Source organism: Marmota marmota, unplaced genomic scaffold (genome assembly GCF_001458135.2).
Source record: "Marmota marmota marmota unplaced genomic scaffold, marMar, whole genome shotgun sequence".
Taxonomy (NCBI): domain Eukaryota; kingdom Metazoa; phylum Chordata; class Mammalia; order Rodentia; family Sciuridae; genus Marmota; species Marmota marmota.
The window spans coordinates 4,719,044-4,743,045 of NW_026000240.1; the positions used below are offsets into that span (position 1 = coordinate 4,719,044).

Consider the following 24,002-nt stretch of genomic DNA (forward strand, 5'->3'; position numbering starts at 1 on the left):
TGAGCCTGTCATGGGCCTTCCCTCAGTTTCTCTCTTTTCTGGGTGCCTGGTGCTCACTGGGGTGTGCAGGAGATCCACAAGTAGTTTTATTTTTTAATATATTTTTTAGTTGTAAATGGACACAATACCTTTATTTTATTTATTTATTTTTATGTGGTGTTGAGGCTTGAACTCACATGTACTAGGCAAGTGTACTACCTCTGAGCCATAACTCCAGCCCCACTACTAGCTTTTGAGGGTCCTCAACAAATATGCCTTCTTTCCTCCCTGCAGACAGGGGGAGGAAAAGTCCCCAATATTAATCAGGTGATAGTCTTCCCTCTTAACCCCAGATAAAGCATAATAGGTGATTAACCCAACTTCCTGTGGAGCCCAGGAAGATCTGAAATAGAGAAGGAATTCACTGTTTGGGGGTAATGGCTGGGGGTGCTTCTTAGGCGAGAATATTTTAAGTTTATTTTACCCTGGAGCATCTTTCCTAAAATTCCTAAATGACTCGATTTATTAATAATCTGCTAATTGTACCCCGTTTTGACATAGTTTCTCAGTCTAACGATTTGTTTATTTAACCAAAAGCCTACTGGGGCCTATTAGAGGCACCTAAGGATATAAAGTGTGAATAAGTTTTTAAACAGATGATCTCTAAAATAAGAAATAAAATTTAGTCAGCGTATTCATTAGAGTATTTGTTGTGAGGAAGAGCCCCTAAGGAAGATGGCACACCCCAGTGAGGATAGCTATTCACTCCACACTCAAAACACCAGAGGCACAGTTATTTCAGATTGATACCAGGCACCCTGAGAGGCTTCTTCAACCACATTTGAGCTTGAGCCACTCTTCCCAAGTTGTGCACAGGTTGGACACAAACTGGCGTCAGGCATGACCCTGCCTTCTGTGAGCTAAAAATATTGACAACTTTTTAAATAGTCATATAGGCTAAAGAGAAATTTACTGAAAGACAAAGATAAACATTGTTTTTAACTTGTCTTTTTTTTTTAATATATCAAGAATCTTAGTCCACCCAAAACATCTGCCAACAAGCCCTTTAAGCTCTAAGAAGGCAAACACTTAATTAAATGTTAAATCAACGTGCAACCAACATTTTAGTTTTGTAGAGGTTGAGTCCAGAATAGGATGTGTACAGTATGTGGGTTCTTCACGTTCTAGAAGAATTGTGAGGGTGGAGATATGCACATTCGTGTACATATTATAGAACTGGAGCCTCATTTTACTAACTGGATAATTATCGAGATAGTATCTGTCTACTTCTACAGCCCATAAAAGGTCATTCCTGCCATTTCCTTATTGGAGACCTTCGTCAAGAACGGCATCCAGGGCTAGGTGTAGCTCAGTAGGGTGCTTGCCTAGCAGGTGTGAGGTCCTGGGTTCCATCCCTAGCACTGCAAAAACAAAACAAAATAATAATAATAGTAATAATTTTTTAAAAAAAAGAATGCCATCAGAATCACAGCATTCTCTTCCTAGTGGCACAGTGTGTCCCATGTTAGGACAGTGTGATGGGGAGTGTGGTTTCCAGGCACTCATTGGCTGGGGACATTGGGTGGCTTGGATGATGTACCTTTCTGTTTAGAGTTTGATTATAACTTTTAAGACTGTAAGAAGGCTGTGGCTGCAATGATCCCTGCCTCCCGTCTAGCAGCCCTATCATTACTGGTAACAGATCTTTTTCAGGATGTCACACGTCATGTTCCTTTCATTCTTTGCCTTGCACACGTCCCTTCCCATTTGCTTAAGTTCTGGAGAAGCCAGTAGGAGGAATGCCAAAAGAGATCCAAGCTACGGGAGGACGAATCCTTTATAATGCTGTGAAAGTAGCCCTTTTGCTGACTTTACAAGAAGATTCTATTTGGTTTGGAGACTGACTTTTGTTGAAAGGGAGTTCAAAAGCCTCCCTGGGGATCTTCAGCTTACAAATGCCCTGGAGATGGGAATGGGCTGGGCTGCCCTTCAGCTGGGCAAAAGGAGCCCTCCTTTTATGACTCCCCCAGTGTTAATCCTGGAATTTAGGAGAAGGAGGAGGTTGAGCCCCCATCCCTGGACATGCTGGATTATGAGCACCAAATAAAGGAAGAGGGGAGGATGGCTTCTGCAGTGCCCCCTCAGTTGATGATTTATTGAATTTCCATAGAATAGCAGGGTTTGGAGCAAATCAGATCTGCTTTTGGAATGGTATTTTGCATTGTAATATCGAAGGAAAATAGCTCATGTTCAAAGCCAAAAGAAAATCTTTTGTAGATCCAAGATACAGACAAACATGCATTGAATGTAAACTTGGATCAAAAATGTGGGGTTTCCAAAAGTAGCAGGTGACCAGCAAAAGTTGGCCAGCAATAAATAAATAAATAAATAAATAAATAAATAAATAAATAAATAAAATGCTATTAAGGGGAAATTCAGATCCAAGTTGTTTTTCCTGCTGAACTCATAAAAAGAAAAGGAAGGATCCTGAAGGGAAGAGCAAGGAGAATTATTATGTACAGGAAGACAATGAGATCACAGCCAGCCACCAGGGCAAAGGCTGAAAAAGGTTGTTAATGTTAAGTCCAAGAAGAACTGAAGACTTTGATCAAGCCTGAGAGGTTTGAGGAACAGGTTATTCTGGTTATATCAGATCTAGTACAAAAGGTAGCAAATTGCTCCCATTCTGTGGGTATTTAACTCTTTCTCTAAAAAAGAGTTTTGCAAAATGTTACATTGCATTTGTTTCCAAACTAAAACCACTATCTATTCATGTTTCTAAGAAGAAATATTGCTTCAATAGAAAAAGTCTAATTGTCCAGAAAAAAACTGACTTGTTTCATTTAATTCCCATAACATTTTCACTTTACACTTTTGAATTAACTCTGCAGGTGAGGAAAACTGATGCACAGAAAGGTTAAGGTTAAGTCAGCTACCCACAGTAGATCTTGGCTCCTACAGCTTCTGCACATGTCCTTTTTGCTTTGCTGCTCTGGGCCCCTAAGTCATTCGTTTGATGCTTTGGTTCACTAGAACATGAATTTAATGTTTAATATCAAGATTAGGAACTGTCTTCAAAAACCACTTCCAGTGGACTGGATATAGCTCAGTTGGTAGAGTGCTTGCCTTGAATGCACAAGGCCCTGGGTTCAATCCCCAGCACCAAAAAAAAAAAAAAAAATTCCAGTGAGTCAAAAATTAAAGCAAAATTAGCAAGAAGGAAAAACTGTGGGTCAGTAGGATGATAAAGAGGGGTCTGTGTGTATGTGTGGGGGTGAGTTCATTTCTGTCTGTCTCCCTCCCTGGTCCTTCCCTCCCCCGTCCCCTCCCTTTCTTCTTTCTTTTCTCTCTGCTGCCTGTTCTGCCCTTTATCCTACTTCCTTCCTTTTCTCAAGTGGTTCTAACAGCGTTGGTCTATGTGGCATGGTTTTCACTTGTCCGTGAACTTCTTAATAAGCAGTTTATTCTTCATCTTAATTCTTGTCACTTCCCTTAGAGGACAGGCCTGATCCTCTTCCCTTCTCTCAAAATGGAACAGTGGCAGTTCATTTAATGACTGAGGCAGCCAGTGAGTGCCTGGAGAGTCATTGGTCAATACCAAACCAGAGCAACAGATGAATCAGTTTACACCCGGAACCCTAGACCCGTAAGCCAAGGAGGCAACAGCTCCTCTGGATCCTAGGAAGAAGGCCCTCCCTGAGCTTGCTCTCAGCAGAGAGCAGGAAGCACAGCTGTGGGAAAGGCCTGGGGTATATTTAGTCTGGCCTTGTTGGAGCTGAGTAGCACATCTGTCCTGGGTCCCAGTGACCCCTCCCTTGCAACTGTGGCCAGTGTCTGCTGCCTTCCTCCCACTGAAATGAAGAAGGCTTAGCTCCCTGGGCTGGTGCTGCTGGGGGCTCTCACCTCTGACTCTGGCCCTCCCTCCCCGACCTCAAGCCAGGTTAGGTAAGGACTGCCCCAGAGAAGCCAGTCTCTGGGCCAACTGATGGCGCTGGGTGTGAACACAAGCAATGACAGAGGCTCCTGGAAGAATTTAAGAGACCTGCCTGTGTTCCCAGTAAATAGAGGGAAGGCACCCAGACCAGGACCCGGCCAGCTGTACCCTCAGCCCTGGAGGCCCTCAGCACAGCCTGCTTCCTTCTCTGAGTCTCAACTTTCCCATGGGGACATGGGAACATAATCAGCCCCATGCCACACAGGGCATCACCAGTGACACTGGGTGAGCTGTGAACACACTTTTGAAGCACAAACACTGGACTTTGTAAAGATTTGTTATCATTTCATCTCAGTGGCAACTATTAATTCCTTTTCTGCCCTATTAAAAGTAAATGTCCTAGTTTGGGGGACTTTTCTCATAGTTTATTGTCAGGTTGAGTTTGCCCAATTAAAAAAGTCAGTAGGTTAGGTAAGTGAGAACACATTTATTTTTATACTTGTGTGTCAGGTATTTGTTCTAGCTGTTTTACATATTGTTTCTTGTAGTCACCTAAGAGCCCTGCTGTTCTATCATGTAGACGGCATGCATTACGTTTATCAGCATTGCACTGTCATTGGTAATTGATGATAACCACATGATCAATTTAGACGACAGGACACTGAGGCCTGGGGGGCGGGGGGGGACTTGCTGCAGCTCACACGGCTAGGGCCAGGAGTTAAGAATGCCAGTCTCCATCTGTCTCTTCTCATTTGATGAAGTCCACGAAAGAGTGAGCATAAACTGATGCAGAGCCTATGGGCCACACATGAGCCGGGATGATTTGTTTGGCTTTGGAATGAAATGGAATATACACACACGTTGCCCTTTTTGCCTGGCTTTGCTCTGCTCTGCTTTGTTTTTCTTGGTTGTCAAGAGCCTAGCGTGTGGGCCACTGATGGTGCATTTGTCCTCGATGGCACTGTGAGTGCTCACTGTGGGTCACTGGGGAAGGCTGGTTCCCTTTAGAGATATCCCTTGTCATCAGAAGGCCTGGCTGTGAGCTCTAGGTCTACCTGTACTGGCTCTGGACATATCACTTCCCCTAAGCATGTTCTGGTCTCACTACCAATGAAATAGGGTGATGGGGCTGGGACTGGAGTTCTAGAAGTCTGGTAGGGCTTTTCTCAGGCTGCATGAAGGAAGCCACTTGCCTAGAACCCAAGATTCTCCCTGGCTCCTTAATCCCAGTGCCGGGAGTGGAGGGAGCTGGCTGGTTTTCTCACCCTGTTGTTGAATGTTCGGGAAGATGCAGCCGTTCACCATCCTGAATCCATGGTCACCACACCATGGTGACTCAGCCTGCACATGCTGGGGGTAATCAACACAATCAGGAGCCCCACCCTGCAGCCTGGGAACAGGGAACAGGTCCACTCTGAATATTTGCTCCCAGTCGTGTCATTCTTCCTCAGGGCTTCAGGGAAGAAAGAGCAGGGTCAGAGGCAGTGGTGACCCTGGCTCTAAATGCCTGCCTGGGTCCTTTCCCACAAAGTCACTCTCACTCGTCTCCCAGGGAGATGCAGTGAAAGTTGGTTCTCAGTTTACTTTGAGCTATCTCCCAGGGTATTTTAAAGCTTCACATTTGTATTCCTCTCAGTACTTGCCTCAGGTCACATAAAAATGAGTCAGTAATCCTTGGGTGAGGGCCCAGGTTCTGATTGGTTCTTTTGCTGCTGATAAGCCCTGCAACTAATTGAGTCCAGGTGGGTGGGCTTGAGTTGGTTCTCATGCCAGGCTCCATATGCCCCAATAACAAATGCTCGTGGTCCCCAACTTAAGATGGTTCAACTTCATGATGATGTGAAAGCAGTGTGCCTTCAGCAGAAACCACACTTCAGGATGCAAATTTTGAACTTGGATCTGGGCCAGTGATATGTAATATAATACTCTTGAGATTTGGGGCAGCAGCAGCAGGCTGCAGGTACCTGTAAGCCCCATGTTCGTGAAAAGCTGATGCTCCACAATGGACTGTGTTGCTAAGCTAGGATGCTCGAGAATTTAGTGCATTGAATGCATTTTCAACTTAGGATATTTTCAGCTTCTGATGAGTTTATGGGATGTAAGCCAAGGAGGCGTCTGTAGTTGCACACGGTATTTTCTCATACCATCTCCAGAGCTCCCTGGAACCCTGAGGATACTATCCCCAGAGACAGTTAAGGAAGCCAACTTCAGATAGAGGACAGGACTTGCCCAGGCCAGAATCTGGCACCACATCCTACGTTTCGGCAGCACACTATCTCTCCCCTCCATAGATGCAGGCGGACATACCAGCTTTGGAAGAACCCAGTCCTGAGGTGACACATGTAGAGGCAGTTCCCAGGCCACCTTCTCACACACACTTCTCATCTCCAGGGGTGGCTCAGGAAGGTGCAGGCAGATTAGGTTTTTAAACCCAGTGGCTGAGGCCCACAGGGTGACTTAGCTTTGCTGAAGCCCTCAGCCAGAAAACAGGCAGTGAGAAGAGCCAGGAGAGGGCAGGGTCACTGGACTGGGCAGAGCAGTCAGCAGACTGCCACTGGCTGGAAGGAAAGCAGGCAGGAGTTTGGGATGTTCCTGCAGCACCCAGGAATTCAAGCCCATCTGCAGGGAGCTCTGTGATGCTGGGGACTCGGGCTCAGACTTGGGCAGAGAGGCAGGAACAGGGAGTACAAGAGAGGCAAAAACATTTTGTCCTCAAGCCTTCTCAGTCTGTTCAAGACAGGAAATTCCTAAATTCTCCTGAGGCGGCCAGCTTTCCCCACCACTGCAGCCCAGTAGGGGAAATAAGATAGATCTATGCATTTCCAATACTGGGCCCCCAATCCCTCTCCCAGGATCTTTGGCCAAGGCCCCTTGGCTGCCCTCTGTCAAAGATGGATGCCTGAGTTGCAGGCATGGGGCAAGCAGCAGTTTCCTGAGAGCCGCAACTTGTCAGCAGAGAGCATGGGTCTCACCTGTCTCAGCCACTCTTGTCCTCCTGCTCCTTGCCCCCCCACCAGCACCCGCTCTGGGGGAAACTTTCAGCCTCTCTCCTCCCACAGGCCCAGAGGCTAGGCCCACAGAGCTTTGCAATAGCCCGAGTTCATTTTCATTGGCTGATGATAAAAATTCAGTAGCAAGTTTGGAGTTAGGTCTTGCCCAGGTGGGGAAAGCACACTGGAAACTGTCCCCAGGGCTCTAGGCTTCCTGAAGAAAATCTGGTTTTTGTGGCCCCAAAGCCTTGCTCCTAAAGTCTTGGATTTTTAGAGATCTCCTAGCTGTATTAGTTTGTGTTCTGTTACTATAACAAAACAGAGGAAGCTGGGTAACTTGTAAAAAAATGAGATTTACTTTGGCTCCTGGTTCTGGAGATCTAAAAGCATGGCACTGCCTCTATTCCCTTCTGGTGAGGACCTTGTGTTGCTTTATATAATAGCCAAAAAGCAGGAAGGAGAAACCAGTAAGAAAGATGGAGGGAGGTTCCAGGCTTGCTTTAGAAAGGTCTTCTCTCCTGCTAACTAATTCAGTCCTGTGAGAGACAACTCACTCCTGTGGGAACTAATCCAGATTAAGAGAACCTTACCTAGCCCCTTGAGAAATATGTTAATCCATTCATGAGGTCAGTGTCCCTATGATTTAATTCCCCCAGAGGTCCCACCTCCCAATACCACCAATATGAGATTCAAATTTTAACATGATGGGCTGGAAATATAGCTCAGTAGTAGAGCACCTAAGTTTTGGTAAGTTCAAACCATAGCTTTGCTCCCACCAAAACCAAAACCAAAAACAAAACAAAAGCATAAATGGACTTATTGAAAGTCAAAACCCTCTGGCTCACAGAACCAGTGGGGAGATAGACACTGGGCATCTGAGGGCTCATCCTGTACCAGGGCCGTCCTGCAAAGTAAGCAAATACCTTATCTCCTCAGAGACAGGGGTGAGGTCAGCCTGGAGGAAGAATGAACCTGGTTATACCCAGAAAGTCACTCTGGTTTTGGCCCTTCACTAGCTGTCCCTCCCTCTCAGATGGAAACTTTTGTGAGGTATTTTTGATGTATAGTAAGCTGCATATATTTAAGGAATTTAGTTTGATGAGTTTTGAATATTTACCTCCATGAAACCTTCACTGTGACTTTAAAAAAATGAATATCTCCATGACTTATTTCCTCATGCCCTTTATAATCCAGCCTCACAGACCCTGCCCCAAGTACTCACTGATCTGCTTTCTGTCCTTTTTCTTAGTTGCTAATGTACCTTCATTTAATTTATTGATTTGTGTATTTATACATGGTGCTGAGGATTGAACCCAGCACATGTTAGGCAAGCACTCTACCACTGAGCTACAACCCCAGCCCTGCTTTCTATCCTTAAACTTTGCATTTTCTAGAATTTTGTATGAATGGACTCATCCAATATGTACTCTTTCTTTGTCTGGCTTCTTTCATTCAGCATAATGATGGTGAGATTTATCCCCATTGTGGTGCCTCCCAGTGCTTTATTCCTTTTGGCTGTGTTATTCTGTTGTGATGGGTATATCATAGTTTTTTATTTGTTGGCCTGTTTTGGGCATTTGGGTCCTTTCCACATTGGAGTTATTGTGAATCAAACTGCTATGACTATAAGTCTTTGTGAAGATTTGTGATTTCATTTCTCTTGATTAAATATGCAGGAGCAGAATGACCAGATTATAGGAAAAGTATATGCTTAACCTTTTAAGAAACTGCCAAGTCTATTTTTAATGGGTCTGTACCATTTACATTCCCACCAGCAGTGTATGAGAGATCTATGCTGCTCCACATCTTGGCCAATATCAATCATGGGATGGTCAATCTTGGTCATTCTAGCCTTTCTAAAGAATGTGTTATTACTGTGCTAGAGTCAAACCCAGGGCCTCACACATGCTAGGTAAGCACTCTACTACTGAGCTACATTTCTAGTCCTATAGTTTATTTTCTTAAAAAAAGAATAAAATAGGGTTGGTAATTGGCTCAGTGGTAGAAGACATGCTTAGCATGTATGAGATCTGAGGTTCAGTCCCCAGCACCAAAAAAACAAAAAGGAAAAAGAAAAAGAATGTATCTATTTGCTTGTGTATGTTGTATACATAGATCATCTCTTGCAAAATGAACCAGGAACTGAAAATTGGTGGCCTCTGGGGAGAGTTGCTTGGTTGGCCAAGGAATGGGTGGAAGACTTTACACAGACTCTTTGATATCTTTTGAATTTTGGGCCATGTGATTATATCATTTATTCAAAAAAGTAAACAAAATTTAAGAAAAAATAACCTCATAAGATACCAAGTGTTAGATTCCTCCTTGAGGTTTCCTGAGGAAGCAGAGCCTGGTTTAAGAGTAGCTCTACAGAGATCTCATTGTTCACTCCCTGTTCTCTTGCAAGAGTGTTGTCATGTCAAGGAGAGAAACGGAGCACATCTGATTCCTCTGTAAGATCTCCAGTACCTCCAAACACTCTGGAAGCACTTAGAACCTGAGCCTCAGCATAGCTAATTGGTCTCTTTGTTAAATGATTGACTGACTGAATGAATGAATGAAATAATGCTCACTTGATGTTCTGTTGTCTACCACACAGAAAAGAAGAGTGACGGAAAGAGTGGCCTTCTGCCTCTGTCTCCCAACCAGCCTGTGGCGCCCATCTTCCTACAAGGCCTCTCTGATCTCAAAGTCATGGATGGAAGCCAGGTCACCATGACAGTTCAGGTGTCAGGTCTGTCTCTATGTCTTTCTTCTTGGGATGCTGTGAGAAGGGCCATGGTTGCAGTACAGGTATTGTTCCCCAAGGCCCTGCTCAGAACATTGATCCACCAGAAAACCAGCATAGGGCCACCAGACAATGGACCAAAAGAAAAAAGGCCTTTTGGTTTTTCTTTTCTGCCTCTGTAGGTAGAATTTTCTAATTCAAAGTTAAATGAATTTGGGGAAGATGGTGGCCAGACGCAGAGGGGTGAGGGATTAATTTGAATCATGTGTGGCCAATGTGGTTGGAAAGTTCTGAAGACTGGTGCAAAACCTGGTACAACTCTCAGAAGATGATCTCAGCTGCTCTTTCCAAATTTTAAGGTGAAAGGATAGAGTAGAGGTCGTTCTAAAACAGGGACAGGGCAACAGGAGCTTGTGACAAGGTGTGAGCAAAAGAAGCCCAGGGAAGCTTCTGGCTCAGTGCTCCTGGCTGGGGGCAGCCATAGTTACTGTTGAGTGCCTTCATGGTTCTTGGCTCCTGATCAGTGCCTATGACAGCTTGGAGGTCACTTCCCTGGATTTTTAGTTCCTCTTGAACTATAGAAGCAATAAAGATGACAAGTAAGAGATCCCAAGAGCTCACCTTTGTAGAGATGCTCAGATGATCTCCCTTTCCGGCAGGCTGGAGGCCATCCTGTTACAGCCCCAAGATAGAGAACTGGGTCCCCTCCCATGTCCATATGTACCATACCACTCACAGAGTCCTCCAGTTGGAAGAGATTGGAGGCACTTTACACCTGGCTTCCAGGCATGTGATGTCTGACACACAGCAGACAAATAGTCATCTGCTTGCTCTTAAGCCTTTGCAGGGACCATTGCCCCCCAGCATACCCCAGCTGCCTATTTCAGGGACTTTGCTCTTCTGAAAGCAGAGCTTTATAATCAGGTCTTACATCAGAGGAAATCCTCACCATTGGCCATTGTTTCATGCCTCCCAAAATTCCAGAAAAAATAGATTGGTGAAAACTGACAGTTCTGTCCACCAAGAGCCATGTTTGGAAATCCTATGCAAGCTGGTGTCCTAGGATATTTGTATGGTAGAAAAATGAAATGTTCATTGGACTCTTCTTCTGGTGACAATCTGCAAGGAAATTACCATGAAGTCACTATTACTTGCACCGGATACCCTGTGTGGGGAGTGCAGAGCAGAAAACATATTCAGTTTGAACCCAGCGATCTACTTAGTATCATAAAGCTATTTGAATTCTAATTTTAAGAACCATTCTTCCTGGGTTTTCTTTTTTCATCTCCAAAATCATATTTTCACTTCAGTTCTTTCTGGTTTCCCCAAATCTGTTGTTTAATAATCACAATGAGTATACATTTGGTATTTTCTTTGTGTTAGATCTTATTCTAATGGGCAGCTAAAGGAGGTTTGATTCATTCATGTGTACTTCCTGACAAACCTACAAGATAGATGCTATTAGAATACCTATTTTTCAGATGGGAAAACTGAAGGTGCAAAGAGTTTGGTAGAATATTTAATAAGATATTATAGTATTAGCTGAGTGTGGTGGCACATGCCTGAGGCTGGAGTGAGGGCCTAAGCAACACTTATTATTAGAGACACTGTCTCTAATAAATTACAAAAACGGGCTGGGGATGTGGCTCAGTGGTTAAGCACCCCTGGGTTCAATCCTGGGTACAAAAAAAAAAAAAAAAAACCAACTATATATATTACAGTATCAAGTGCACAGTTGCTACCTGACCAAGGAAGTCATGCCCTAACTAGTTCCTCACCCCTCCTCTCACTTCAGGGAATCCACCCCCAGAGGTCATCTGGCTGCACAATGGGACTGAGATCCAGGAGTCTGAGGACTTCCACTTTGAACAGAAAGGCACTCAACACAGCCTTTGCATCCAGGAAGTGTTTCCAGAGGACACAGGTACATATACCTGCGAGGCCTGGAACAGCTCCGGGGAGGTCCGCACTCAGGCTGTACTCACAGTGCAAGGTGAGGCTTAACTGTTCTGGGGGATGGGGGTACGGGCCTGGCCTTTCCCAAAGCAATATGGAGATGAGCAGACTGCAGGTCCCATCCCAGCCCCAGAGGCAGCTCCCTATCTTCCACCTCAATCTTTGGCTGAGAGGGCAGCACGCCGCCCCACCCTACAAGCCTTCTAAAGTCCCTGCCCTCTCTGGGCTACTGCTGACAAGCTAATAGAGTGCTAAGAGAAAAGCCTACAATACACTTAATTTGTCAAGGAGAACTTTGGAGGCAGGTTATGGGCATACTGGTCCCTGCCCTTAGAGAGCACGTATGTAAGAGGAAAGGCAAGTTAAGCACACAGACTGCAAGGATCAGCTGCTGATCAGACACATCTCATGCAGATCTTCAGCACCCAGCCCAATGCCCGCTCATTCTGGGCTCTCCCCTTGCTTTGGGAGTATTCATCTTAAAGCTTCCTCTAAGAACATAATCAGGAATGATACGCAAGAAAAAGGTGTGTTGTGTTTGTATGTCTGTAGAGATGATTTCTGGAATAGCTGCTGCGTTCTTTGAGTAACACGCTGTCTTCCCACTCCGCCACTAGGGAGGACATGGTGTATGCCTGTGCTGCAGGGCCTTCCTCTCTCACTTTACCCTTTGCCATCTTCCAGAGCCTCATGATGGCACCCAGCCCTGGTTCATCAGCAAGCCTCGCTCGGTGACGGCCTCCCTGGGCCAGAGTGTCCTCATCTCCTGTGCCATAGCTGGTGACCCCTTTCCTACTGTGCACTGGCTCCGAGACGGCAGAGCCCTCTCCAGACACACTGTCCATTTTGAAGTACTGCAGAACGAGGATGTGTTCACCCTGGTTCTAAAGAACGTGCAGCCCTGGCATGCTGGCCAGTATGAGATCCTGCTCAAGTGAGTCTGCATGTCCTGCCGCCTCCCTTATCTCCTTCCCCCAAGATTCCTGGCTCCCTTATCCTGAGATTGGGCAGCCAGAGGAAGCACAAGCTTATGTGGGGGTTGGATTTCTAGGTAAAGCAAGTACAAGCTTGGTGAAGCTGGCAAATTGATTGTTACACTAGAGTAGAATAGATTCTCATGAAGAACCTTTCCTTCTGAGCACAGTTCCTCAGAAGTCTCTGTCATATTACATTCTGGATTTTGCATGTCATGTGGTATATGGAAGATAAGAAGGAGGGAGTAAAGGATTAAAGGTGGAAACAGGGGGATAGAGAGAATGCATTTGTAACCTATTGCTGTGTAACAAAATACCCCCATATTTAGCAGCTTGAAACCAAACATTTATTATCACACATTTCTGTGATCTAGTGTGTTAGTCTGTTTTCCATTAGGATAATGAAATACCTGAGAAGACTGGGTAACTTTATAAAGAAAAGAGGTTGATTTAGCTTATAGTTCTGGAAGTTCAAGACTGGGTGCTGCACCTGGTAATGACCTTCTTGCTGGCAGAGTCCCAGGGTGGGACAAAGCATTACATGACAAGAAAGAGGGAGCACACTTGTGTCCTAGTATCTGTGTCTCTGTCCTTCTCTGTCTCTCTGTCTCTCTTTTTCTCTTCTTATGTGGCCACCAGTATTCATTCTTGCCCCACCTCCATGACTTTATCTAATCTTAATCGCCCAAAATCTCACGCTAAACACCATGGTTGGATTAAGTTTCCACCCTCTTTAATACCTCACAGTGGAGATTGAATTTCAACACATGAGCCCTTGAGGGGCACACTGAAACCATATCCAAACCATAGCAGTTGGGAATTTGGAAGCAGCTTAGCTGGATGGTTTTTCTTTTGTTAAATTGTCGTTGAGTTGTCAGAGGAGCTAAGGTCTCTGAAGGCTGGACTGAGACTGGCGGTTCAGCTTCAAAGGTGACTTGGCAAGAGGCCTTGGCTCCTTGCCCCATGATCTCTCCACAGGCCTGCTTGAGGGTCTTCATGACATGACAGCTGGCTTTCCCAGAGATAGTGGCCCAAGAGAGCACAAGTCTAAACCTGCAATGTCATTTATGACCTGCCCTGGGAAGTCACACACCATCACTTCTGACATTCTGGCTGTTAGAAGTGAGTCACAGAGTACAGCCATGCTCAAGAGGAGGAGAATTAAGTTCTGCCTATTGGAGAGAGGAGTTTCAGAGAAGGTGGAGACATTTTTTAAACCAGTGCAGGGAGATTACCTTTCCCCATTCCTCTTTTCTTACCTTTTTGATATCTTGCTAGATTACAGGGGAAGGTAAGCACCATGAAGGCACACCACGGTGTCCCCACACCTAGAAAAGTATCTGTCCCATAATAAGCATTTGGTAGTCATTTGTCAAATGTTCTTTTACCTTTAAAATTCTCCAAATCTTAAAATTCCATGCCTGGGTTGGTGTAAGCATTGACGAATGCTTGTCCACACCTTGACCTGAAGACGGGAGGTTGTGCCATGTCCTGAGGATGGTTAGATATGCCCGGGCTTAGGTGCCTGGCCACTTTGCAAGGAGCTTTCTCTCCTGGACTTTTTCATGTCTCCATTCTCAGCCCATCGTGCTCAAGGCTCTGAACTATAAATAGACTATATGTCAAGGCTACTGCCATGATGGGAATGGTGCCTACAATAATTGAAAAAATCTCAGTATGCATCCCATCCCCTTGGGTCCTTCTGGGCACATGCTTTATCCTTGTATCAGTTGGCTCTTACTGGATAACAAACCATCCCAATACTTACTGGCATTTTTAAAAATAATCATTTTTTAAAAACTATTTATTATCCCTTAGGAGTCTTTGAGTCTGCTGGGGAGATCTGCTGATCTGGGCAAGACTCAGTGGATCCCAGCTAAGCTCAATGACCTGGTTGTGGGCTGCTGGTCACCCTTCTACCATCAGCAGTGTGCTCAGGAAACATCAACTGCCTTTTGCTTTGTTGTTACCAAGAGAGAAAATCTGCTTCCACGTGAGGAGACCCCACTCTTACTCCCTAGACCAGTATAAAGGATGAAAACTGATTCGACTGAAAAATGCTTGCTGACGAGCTGTCTGTATGGAGGAGTAGACAATATTCATGTTACACAAGCCAGACATCTTAGAGGAGACGGACTTTCTGTGGTATTTAGAGGAAAAAGAAAAGCCGATGTTCAATGAGAAGGGGTTGACTGTTGAATAGACTGAGCAGAAGAGGGTCGAGGGTGGGAAGGGAGAGCAGAGCAAAAGCAAAGGGCTATGGGAAGTCTACCAGCCCAGAGAGGAGGGTTACTTTGGGAGGTCGGCAAGCAGACTGTCTGGGGCCAGCTGAGGACAGTCATAAAATGTAGACTGTCCTCAGCTGAAAGGGATTTCAAATGCTGTCTAACCTCCTCCTCATTTAATAATTGGGAAAACTGAGGTCTCCGTCATGGACTTGCTTATGACCACTCAAAGGCCATGAGCAGAGCCCAAGTTCGAGCCCTTGTCTTTTGATTTAAATCAGACACTCTTCTATTCTAATGACCCAGTTTGGGGAGTTTCTCTCCAGTGCACTGGGAACTGGGGGACCTGGGAAGTGGCATCTCTATCTTTGCAGCCCTTGCCTCTTTCCCCTCCCCACAGTCTGGCCTCTCCATTCCTATGGGAGGCTGTTGCCCTGACCTTGGCTTTGTCCCCAGCTAAGATGGAGCAAGTCAGTGGAAAGTTCTGCTGGGGAGCATGTTCCAGGCCTGCCAGGGGCCGCCTTTACTTCCCACTTGCCTTGTCCCAATGGAAAGCAGACCTAGATCAGGGAGTAATGCCTTTCATGGAGGAAGCTGGATGTCTGGGAGGAAACCTGAGGTATGGAGGCAGGAGAGGCAGTTCTGTCTGTCCCTGCTAAAGTCCTGAGGCATGTATGGGTGCATTTCTACCTCCCCTTCCCTTCCCTAGCTTTCTATACAGAAAGGGAAAATAGCCAAAAGTCAGCTCCAAATTCCAGCTGACACGTTTGAAAAATTGATACTTGCCAGAAAATTGGTTCTTTAAACTAATTTTGTGTATAAAATCATCCCAGAGGATGATTCAGGGCAGGTTGGAGTCCAAGACTTCACAACTAGAAAGTGGGCTTCTTGTTCAGGGCTTGGGAAGTGGAGGAGCAGAGGGCTCTGTGAGTTTGTGGAAGGTACAGCTCTTAGGGTGATAGCCCATGTCCCCTGTGGCAGCACCAGGACAGGCCTCAGCCTCAGCCCCAGACCTGAGCTTGTAGCCAGATGTGTGAAAATGTTGAAGATGGCCTTAAGAGGCTGTTCCAGCTGATTAGGTTACCAGGAATGTGGGCCCAAGGCAAGAGGCCTTCTGACCTATGTTGGCTCCAAATGAACACATAATTTGTCTTAAAGGCCCAGTGGAGATATAAGTTTTTGTCTGTAGGAATAGTTGCCCTAGTGTATAGCCTTAATATCCCTGTTCTCTGTCCCCTGAGCGGCTCCCGTACCTCAGGGTGAGGCCTGGGATGGATTGAGCTTTGAGAGACTTATCTGTGCCCATGCTCCTCACATTCAGGACAGATCATGGCAAATGACAGAAGCCCTTAACTCCTTCCCCCAGTGGAAGATAAGGCTTACTCCAGCTCAGGGAACAAGGTTTCCCACCAGTTAAAGCCTCAAGTGGTGTGGCCAGGGTAAAGTAGGGCCATCTGGTCAGCATCTGCTCCTGATTTCTGCATCTGGGCTATGTTCTACTTGTGACAGGAGGAAACTCAACTGAAGATGTGCCGAAAAGGGCTACTGGGTAAACACAGCCCTTGGGCATCTTGTCGTTCTGCTTCATGCCAACCCTGGGTACCACAACACTGGCTTGGAAGAAGACTGGGGAAAGATGGCCTAAGGCTGGCCAGCAGCCTAGTAGAAGTGGGGTATTAGGGACTGAGCCTCAATACCAGCATGCCCTTGAGTGGTTGTTCTATAAGTGCCCGAGCTTTTGTGACCATTGGGAGCTCAGGATACTCTGCAGGCCCTTAATCTTCCCAGGGCCTGGGACTGACAAGGCTGTGGAGCAAAAGAGCATCCTAGGCCCTGAAGCTCTCCAGGCATGAGGCCTTAAGTCAGGGTCCTCTGAGAGTCAGAGCCTTAAGGAAAGGACAGGGGAGGAGAGAGGAGCAAAGGGCTGAGATCTCAGGAGGATATCTGCATTGGCACAGCCAGGGGCGCCATGCAGAAGGACAATTAGGGGACACTGACAGGCAAGAGGCAGGTTGGAAAGTAGCAAAGATCCACCTTGCTTCACATGGGTCTCAGTGCTAAGGGGGAGATGCAACACTGAGCCCCCGTGGGCTACTAGTGTCTGTCCCCTGGGAGGCAGGCCAGGCACAGAGAAGCAACCACAGTAACAGGATACACACAGGCACATGCTCAGATGCCAATTCCTGTGCTTACACTAGCCATGTGCCTATATTCCCATCTCAGATCTGGTGCCTCCTGGGTGGACCCCACAGATGCTTGTGATTGATACATAAATGTGCACAGAGACTCACACATATCCCAGAACAGATCCATACTGAGAGATAAGGGTGCAGTCGGAGTCTTAGATTCAGGTAGACCCAGCTCCCAGTCCCGCTCCCCACTAGTTAGCTCTGGGAGTTTAGGCAGATTCCTCCATCTTTATAAGATTCCTTTCCCTTCCCTAAAAAGACATGCTGACACAATCTTTCCTAAGTTTAAATGAGATGGATTTCACAAGGAAACTGTCACAGAGCTTGGCAAGTCTGTCCTGGGGTCTGGGCCACACTTGCCCCCTGCGGTACTAATAAGATGGGTGCATTTAGGGAACTGAGTGGGACCCCCAGAGTCCCAGCACTGTCTTGTGTAAACTCCTGAGTCTCCTTTCCTGTCCCTTAAAATGGGCAAAGTTGTGGTCTTTGCCTCTCTGGCATGTTGTAGAGAACCAAAAAGACAAAGGGTATGGAAGACACCAGAACCTGATTGTGAAACACAGTCCTTGGGTTCCTGCAGTCCCTTTGGCTCCCACACACCCCACCCAATTGGTCAAGGCTCAGAAATGCCAGCAGAGGGCAGCCTTGTGGGGCCAGAGGGACCATCTGTGGTAAATCCACCCTGAGGGCGCTGTAGTTCAGCCCCCTTCCCTCAGCTGGCCCTGCACCATGGGGCCTGAACAGTTCTGTGGATGTGAAGACGCCTGTAGCCTTCCTCACCTGAAGGAGGAAGAAAAAGGGCCACCCATGGAGGGAGATGCTTGTTTCGTTTTAACCCAAAAAATTCTAGTCTCAGGCTATTGGCTGATGAGTAGAGACTGGTGGGGTGAAGGGGTTCATTATAGAGTGGGGGAGGGGAAGTAGCAGTTGGGGAAATAGGTACTGCTGTTTTGGGGGAGCATGGAGTCAGACTGCAGTCACAGGGCAGGCTAAGCCGGGCCTATCTGTCTAGACCGAGTAGCTCCATTGCAGTCCCCAGCAGGGCCAGCCTTTATTCCCCCAATTATATTGATTGATTGGTGATATTATATAATATGTTTCCAGAAAGGTAGGTATCTAGGTGCCTATCTTAGCTGCTCTCCAGAAACTTCCCTTCTCTTCTTTTTAAAATAAGAACTGGGAAAAACACAGGGTGACCTCAGGATAAGGGAGCTCTGACCTAAATCTAAGTCTGGAATGGATAGCACAGCTAAGCCTGTGATCTCCATCTTCCCTGGTGGGCAGCCAACCCTCGACCGAGTTCATGCTTGCCTTGTGCCCCTCATGGCCCTGGGCTGAGAGGGCCCTTTGCCCAGGGAGCCTCTTGATCCTTATTGGTCCCTTGAATTCTTTAGGAACAAGGTTGGCGAATGCAGTTGCCAAGTGTCACTGATGCTACAGAACAGCCCTGCCGAAGAATCCCCACGGTGAGTGCCCCAGCAGTCTCAGGCCAGGCCCCGGGCACCACCGGCACCTTCCTCCTGGGCCTAGCAGCCCTGGCCCAGCAGCCCCACACTGTTTGCATCCTCCAGCTGAGGCTGCCAGAACCAGAGGGAGAGATTGGAAGGGAATGAGAGAGGGAGGGCAGAGGAAAGGAGGGGGCGATTTTTTTTTTTTTTGCACACACCCTTATAAGGCTACTGAAGTCATTACCGATGTAATAAACCAACTAAGCGAGCGAGTGCCTCTCACCAATGTTCCCTTCTATAAACACAGCCTGGCTGGCCCCCACCTCCCCTTCCCCCTCCTCTCTACCCTCCGCCCTCGGGGATTTGCTCTCCCCTGACGTCTCTGGCTCTCCCGGCCCCTTTTCCTCCTGCTACTTTTCTTTTTCCCTTCACTGGTTGCAGGGGGCAGGAGCCTGCCAGCTGTGAGGGCCTCTGTGGTAGAGGAGCTGGTGCTGATGGTGGTGGCGACCGTGATGGGACCCTGAGGCCAGACTGGCCTGGGAAAGGGCAGGATTGCCCAGAGGAGGAAGACTGTGAGGACGTGCGGGAGCTGCTGAAGAGGCGTGTGGAGACCCGGCTGCACACAGAGGAGGCCATCCGCCAGCAGGAGGTGGAGCAGCTGGATTTCCGCGACCTCCTGGGGAAGAAGGTGAGCACCAAGACTCTGTCGGAAGAAGACCTGAAGGAGATCCCAGCTGAGCAGATGGATTTCCGCGCCAACTTGCAGCGGCAGGTGAAGCCAAAGACTCTGTCTGAGGAAGAGAGGAAGGTGCACAGCCCCCAGCAGGTTGACTTCCGCTCTGTCCTGGCCAAGAAGGGGACTCCTAAGACCCCCGTGCCTGAGAAGGCACCACCTCCAAAACCTGCCACACCTGACTTTCGCTCGGTGCTGGGCAGCAAGAAGAAATTACCAGCAGAGAATGGCAGCAGCAGTGCCGAGTCCTCGAGTGCCAAGGCAGTGGAAAGTCCCCAGCCCGTGAGCAACGCACAGCCTGCAGGGTCCCTGAAACCTGTGGTCAATGCCAAGCCTGCAGAGACCTTGAAACCTGTGAGCAATGCCAAGCCGGCCGAGACCCTGAAACCCGTGGGCAATGCCAAGCCTGCCGAGACCCTGAAACCAGCTGGGAAAGAAGAACTGAAGAAGGAGGTTAAGAATGATGTGAACTGCAAGAGAGGGGCCACCGACAATGAGAAAAGACCAGAGAGCCAAGGGACAGCCCCAACTTTCAAGGAGAAGCTACAAGATGTCCATGTGGCAGAGGGTGAAAAGCTGCTACTCCAGTGCCAGGTGTCCTCTGACCCCCCAGCCACCATCACCTGGACACTGAATGGAAAGACACTCAAGACCACCAAGTTCATCATCCTCTCCCAAGAAGGTAAATGAGGGTGGGGTCAGGGAAGACAGGGACCCTGTACCAGGGCCACTGTTGGCTCATGGAGCCTCTGTCTGGTTGATGATCACTCATCGCCCATAGCCTGAGTTGGAATGCCCAGTCCCTGTTCAACCTCATTTACAGGATAGGTTTTCTGCTCAGGGACCTTGGGTACATGCCCCTTGCTGGGCCGTGACAGCTGGGTCTCTGATCCTTGTGGTGTAAGCCTATATCTTGGTGTCTTCTGGCAGAGTTCTCTCATGACACCCCCACCCATGGTTCCCCAGAATTTAAGTGGGCCTGAGTGATGCCCAACAACCTGAGCATGGAGAGGGCTGTCTGTAGGCTGGGAAATGGGGTTGAAGGGACTCTGGGCTGTGGAAGCAGCAGAAGTTTTGGCCAGGGGAAGAATATGCAGGGCGGCATAGTATGGGACTATGAATTGGGGTCAACAAAATCTTACATCTTGAGAGCATTGTGGGTTTGTAGGAACCTGTGTGGGAATTCAAAATCCCAGTGCAGCCCCAACAGCACATACACAGACAGAGCTGCTTGCTTCCTAATTTGGATGAGACGTTTGTTTGCTGGTATTTCACATTCTTGGGTGGTGGTGGTGAGGGGGGGGTTGTCAAATCCTGCCATCTGTGGTCTTTTGGAGTCTGGAGTTCTCAGGTGGGCCACTTTATACCTAGAGAAGAAAAGGGCTGAGCGGAGGTTTTCCCCTGGCCCCTCAATTTGGTTGGAAGTGTTTTTATAAATCCCAAGCTTGGACAGGAGCTCAGAGGCCAGCAGATAGCCCACACCCCACTCTGGTGGCCAGCAGAGGAATAGGGTCCTTCCTGAGCTGAAAGATGCCACTGGGGGCTCTGGCCAAGGCAGAGCATGAAGAAGCTCCCCAGGAGGTGGATTTACCTCTGAAGGGCAGAGGGCAGCCACTGCAGAGGCCAAGTGGACAGTCCCAGCAAATGCAGGTTGGTGGAGACAGCAGAACACTCTTCCCTCTGCTCTCTTGGGGCTATCCTCTGGTCACACCCCTCTCCACCTATCCCTTACCCCTCATCCCACTATATGCCTCCCACTTTCAGCTTGGGAGGAAGTATTCGAATTAGCAACGTTCCTGTTGCTCATTCTGCATCTCAGACAGCAAATATGGAACAGCCATGCATGTTGAATCTAATGGCTGAAGGGGAAATTGGAAATTTCTGTCAACAGAGAGAAAGAAACCTGTTGTATTTTGCAAACATGTTCACACAGTAACTTTTTCTCATGGATGTCCTCAGATGGTCAGAGTCCTCCAGAAGGCATCTTCTCCATCCCCCAGCATCTGCTAGCTCAGCCTCTGGGTTATCCACAATCAGATGGTCATAGGGGATCACTAGGCTGGGGCAAACACATACACATCCAGGGGAGTGGATTCCACAGCTTTCCCTATGCCCACTGGGGGCCTCCCCATTGGAAAACTCTTGGTCAAACTGATTGGAAAACTTAACCAGGAGCATTTCCTAGTTACCTTGTAGTGATCTTTCTGGGCAGGATGGAAGATGGGCAGCCATCACCCTTGGAACATGTGAGGTGACATGTGTGGTATGACTGCCCCAGCCTTGGTGAAAGATTCAGACAATGGCAGGGAGGGCAGGTGGCGGGGGCAGGGGGGGGGGTGACAATGCCCAAAGCCACTTAGCCCTGGGACCTGTGTGGAGTTTAAATGCAGAGCCACCACTAGGTTCAGTGGCCCCTTATAAATAATGTTTTAACTAAGAAGTATGAGCTAGACCCCTGCCTTGACCTCAGAAACACTCCTGAGCCGTTAGCCACTGGCTTCCCTCACCCTGACTGCCTGGAGTAAGTTTTGTCTGCTGGTCACTGGTTGTTAAAGAGCATAGAGACACCAGTTACTCCAGCATTGCCTCCCACAGAATCTGCCCCAAAGGCAATAGTTGGGTCCAGAGAGGCAGTAGCAGAAGTTACTAAAAAACCACCACAAGTAGAGACTAGGAGGGGTAGGAGAGGATCACAGAGATAATCCCAGAGATAATCCTGAACTTTAAACAATATTCTCAATATTTTAAAATGAGAATAGCTTGCATCAGTTGAACACCAGATACTGTCCTAGGCATCTTAACATTTCCCATTCACTTAGTCCTTACAACTACTATGATGTCCCTCTAACACAAGTTAGCACCTTGCCCAATGCTGCACAGCTCCTAAGTAACAGCTGGGACTTGAACTCATGTAGTTGCATTCCCATGCCTAGACAAAAAAAAAAAAAAGAGAGAGAGGGGGCGTGGCTCAGCATGTGTGAGGCCCTGAGTCCCACATAATTGGGGGCTGGGGGATGAGGTCTCCTGTGCTCGCCAAGTTTCTGGTATTTTCCCTACAGTGGAGGGAGTAGACCTTGAAATGGGCCTGTCTTGCCACAGGGAGGGTGCCTTGTCTCAAAATAATCCTGCCCCTGTCCCTTCACTCATCAGTTCCATAAGAGCCCCTGTTTTGTTGGGGGCAAGTGTGCCTCAAGGCTTCAGCAGTTGCCACTGTTGTAGGCCCTACTGCAGGAGAAGACCTGTCGTCAGTGGATCTGGAGAGGGAACACGGGCTCACAATGATAAAACTGTTGGAGCCAATTACCCAAAGTGTGTCTGGAGGAACAGGAGCTGAGTGCCAGGGCCACAGGGAAAGGGCCTTGGGAAAGCCCTGGGCATCCATCTGAGCCCTGAAGCCACCAGACAGGCAGCGGGGAATTGGCAGGGGGCCTATGGCAGCAGAGGAAGGCTCCTAGCCCATATGGGCTGGAGAAGGTGGTTTGTCCCCAATTTCTTCCTATCTCATGCCAAGGAGCTCAAGTTTCAAAGCAAAAGGGAGTTTTGTGCAAGATTCTGGAATGAGGAACTTTGTGCACAAAGCTGGTTTTAGGGGTTTGGCTGACTCCATGAGCAAATGACAGGCATGGAACCTGCTGAAGGAGTCAGGGAGAAGGGTGGTGAGGCCTGGACCAGCACAGTAGCCATGGCCATAGACAGAACCAGTTCAAGAAGCAAGAGAAGTAATGGAACCTGACACCTGACTTGGCAGGCAGGTTGGGGGCAGGCTAGGTGGGCAAGAGGAAGGAGTGGCAGACCACTGAGGGGGTGTCTGGGCCACAGGTGTCAGTGGAAATAAGGAAGTTGATGGTTTGAGGTGGTTCATGGAGGAGGAAGAAGGGATTGACTATGCCCATCTCCCCAAGACTATGCCACCTCCCCAACCTTCCTACCCCTCCGCACCTCTCTGCCCCATCCCCTGGCTATGAACACTACTTACCCTACTGCACTGGCCTCCAATCCTGTCATCTCTTCTATCAAGACTCACCACCTCTGGATGTTTCCTCAGACCTCTGTAACCATTTCAGCCAAGAAAGATTTGCCCTCCCTCCTCCCTCATCCATCTGTGTATCTGATAATACCAGCAGCTACAAGAAAAAGTTTATAGGTTTCAGGGGCTTCTCTGATGTCTCTGATATCTGTAGCTTGGATCAGCCTCAGAACCTGTGGATTCCCCAAACAGAATTACATCCACCCCATTTAGGCCCGAGGAAATCCTGAGAAGAGGTTTGACAGCCTTTGGTTGCAGTTCACTTTGAGTTAATACTAGGAGGGACAGTCATGTGCAAGTGTCCTTCCTCCTTCTGCATCTCCAGAACTGCAGGGTGCTACCAGCTGGGCTTGCCCCCCAGAGACAGGCATCCAGGCCCCCCTTTCTAGAGCTGTCTTGGATGCAGGGTGGGAGGCAAAGGCCTGTGAGCCCAGAGCAGAGCTGCTGTGGCCCTGAAAAGTGCTTTTATCTTCATGGTTTGCTTGCTGTCTCCCAGCCAGGCTTCCCCCTCAGAGCATTTCTCCCAGTCTAATAATGAGGGCTCATTTTTGTTGCTGTTATCAAGAGATGATTCATTTTTAATTGCCTTCCAGGCGGAATCTCACGCAGGCTTTTTTTTTCTTTTTCAAACTGTGAAAGTCCATCCTATAAAAGGTAGAATTCTGCAGCACCTACTCTGTGCAAGGCCTTGTTCTAGTCCCTACTGTCGTATGTATAATCCACTCAGTGCTGACTTAGGAACTTTTTTCCTTCTAGAAATTATTTACCTTGTTCAGTCATAGATCATATATATATATATATATATATATATATATATATATA

General features: G+C 47.6%; 1 protein-coding gene across 10 annotated transcripts in view; it reads left to right on the forward strand.

The window, feature by feature from the left end:
• Mylk (myosin light chain kinase) overlaps nucleotides 1-24,002 on the forward strand; it is a 182,713-nt gene that overhangs the window by 80,317 nt on the left and 78,394 nt on the right. For 9 of the 10 annotated variants that reach the window (XM_048794157.1, XM_048794159.1, XM_048794160.1 and 6 more), the window contains 5 exons: nucleotides 9,500-9,634; nucleotides 11,424-11,621; nucleotides 12,269-12,518; nucleotides 18,367-18,438; nucleotides 18,862-19,835. In XM_048794157.1, the coding sequence (XP_048650114.1) occupies nucleotides 9,500-9,634; nucleotides 11,424-11,621; nucleotides 12,269-12,518; nucleotides 18,367-18,438; nucleotides 18,862-19,835 (1,629 nt within the window). Of the gene's footprint in view, nucleotides 1-9,499; nucleotides 9,635-11,423; nucleotides 11,622-12,002; nucleotides 12,112-12,268; nucleotides 12,519-18,366; nucleotides 18,439-18,861; nucleotides 19,836-24,002 lie in introns of those variants that run through there. The other variant, XM_048794164.1, reaches the window with a different exon arrangement.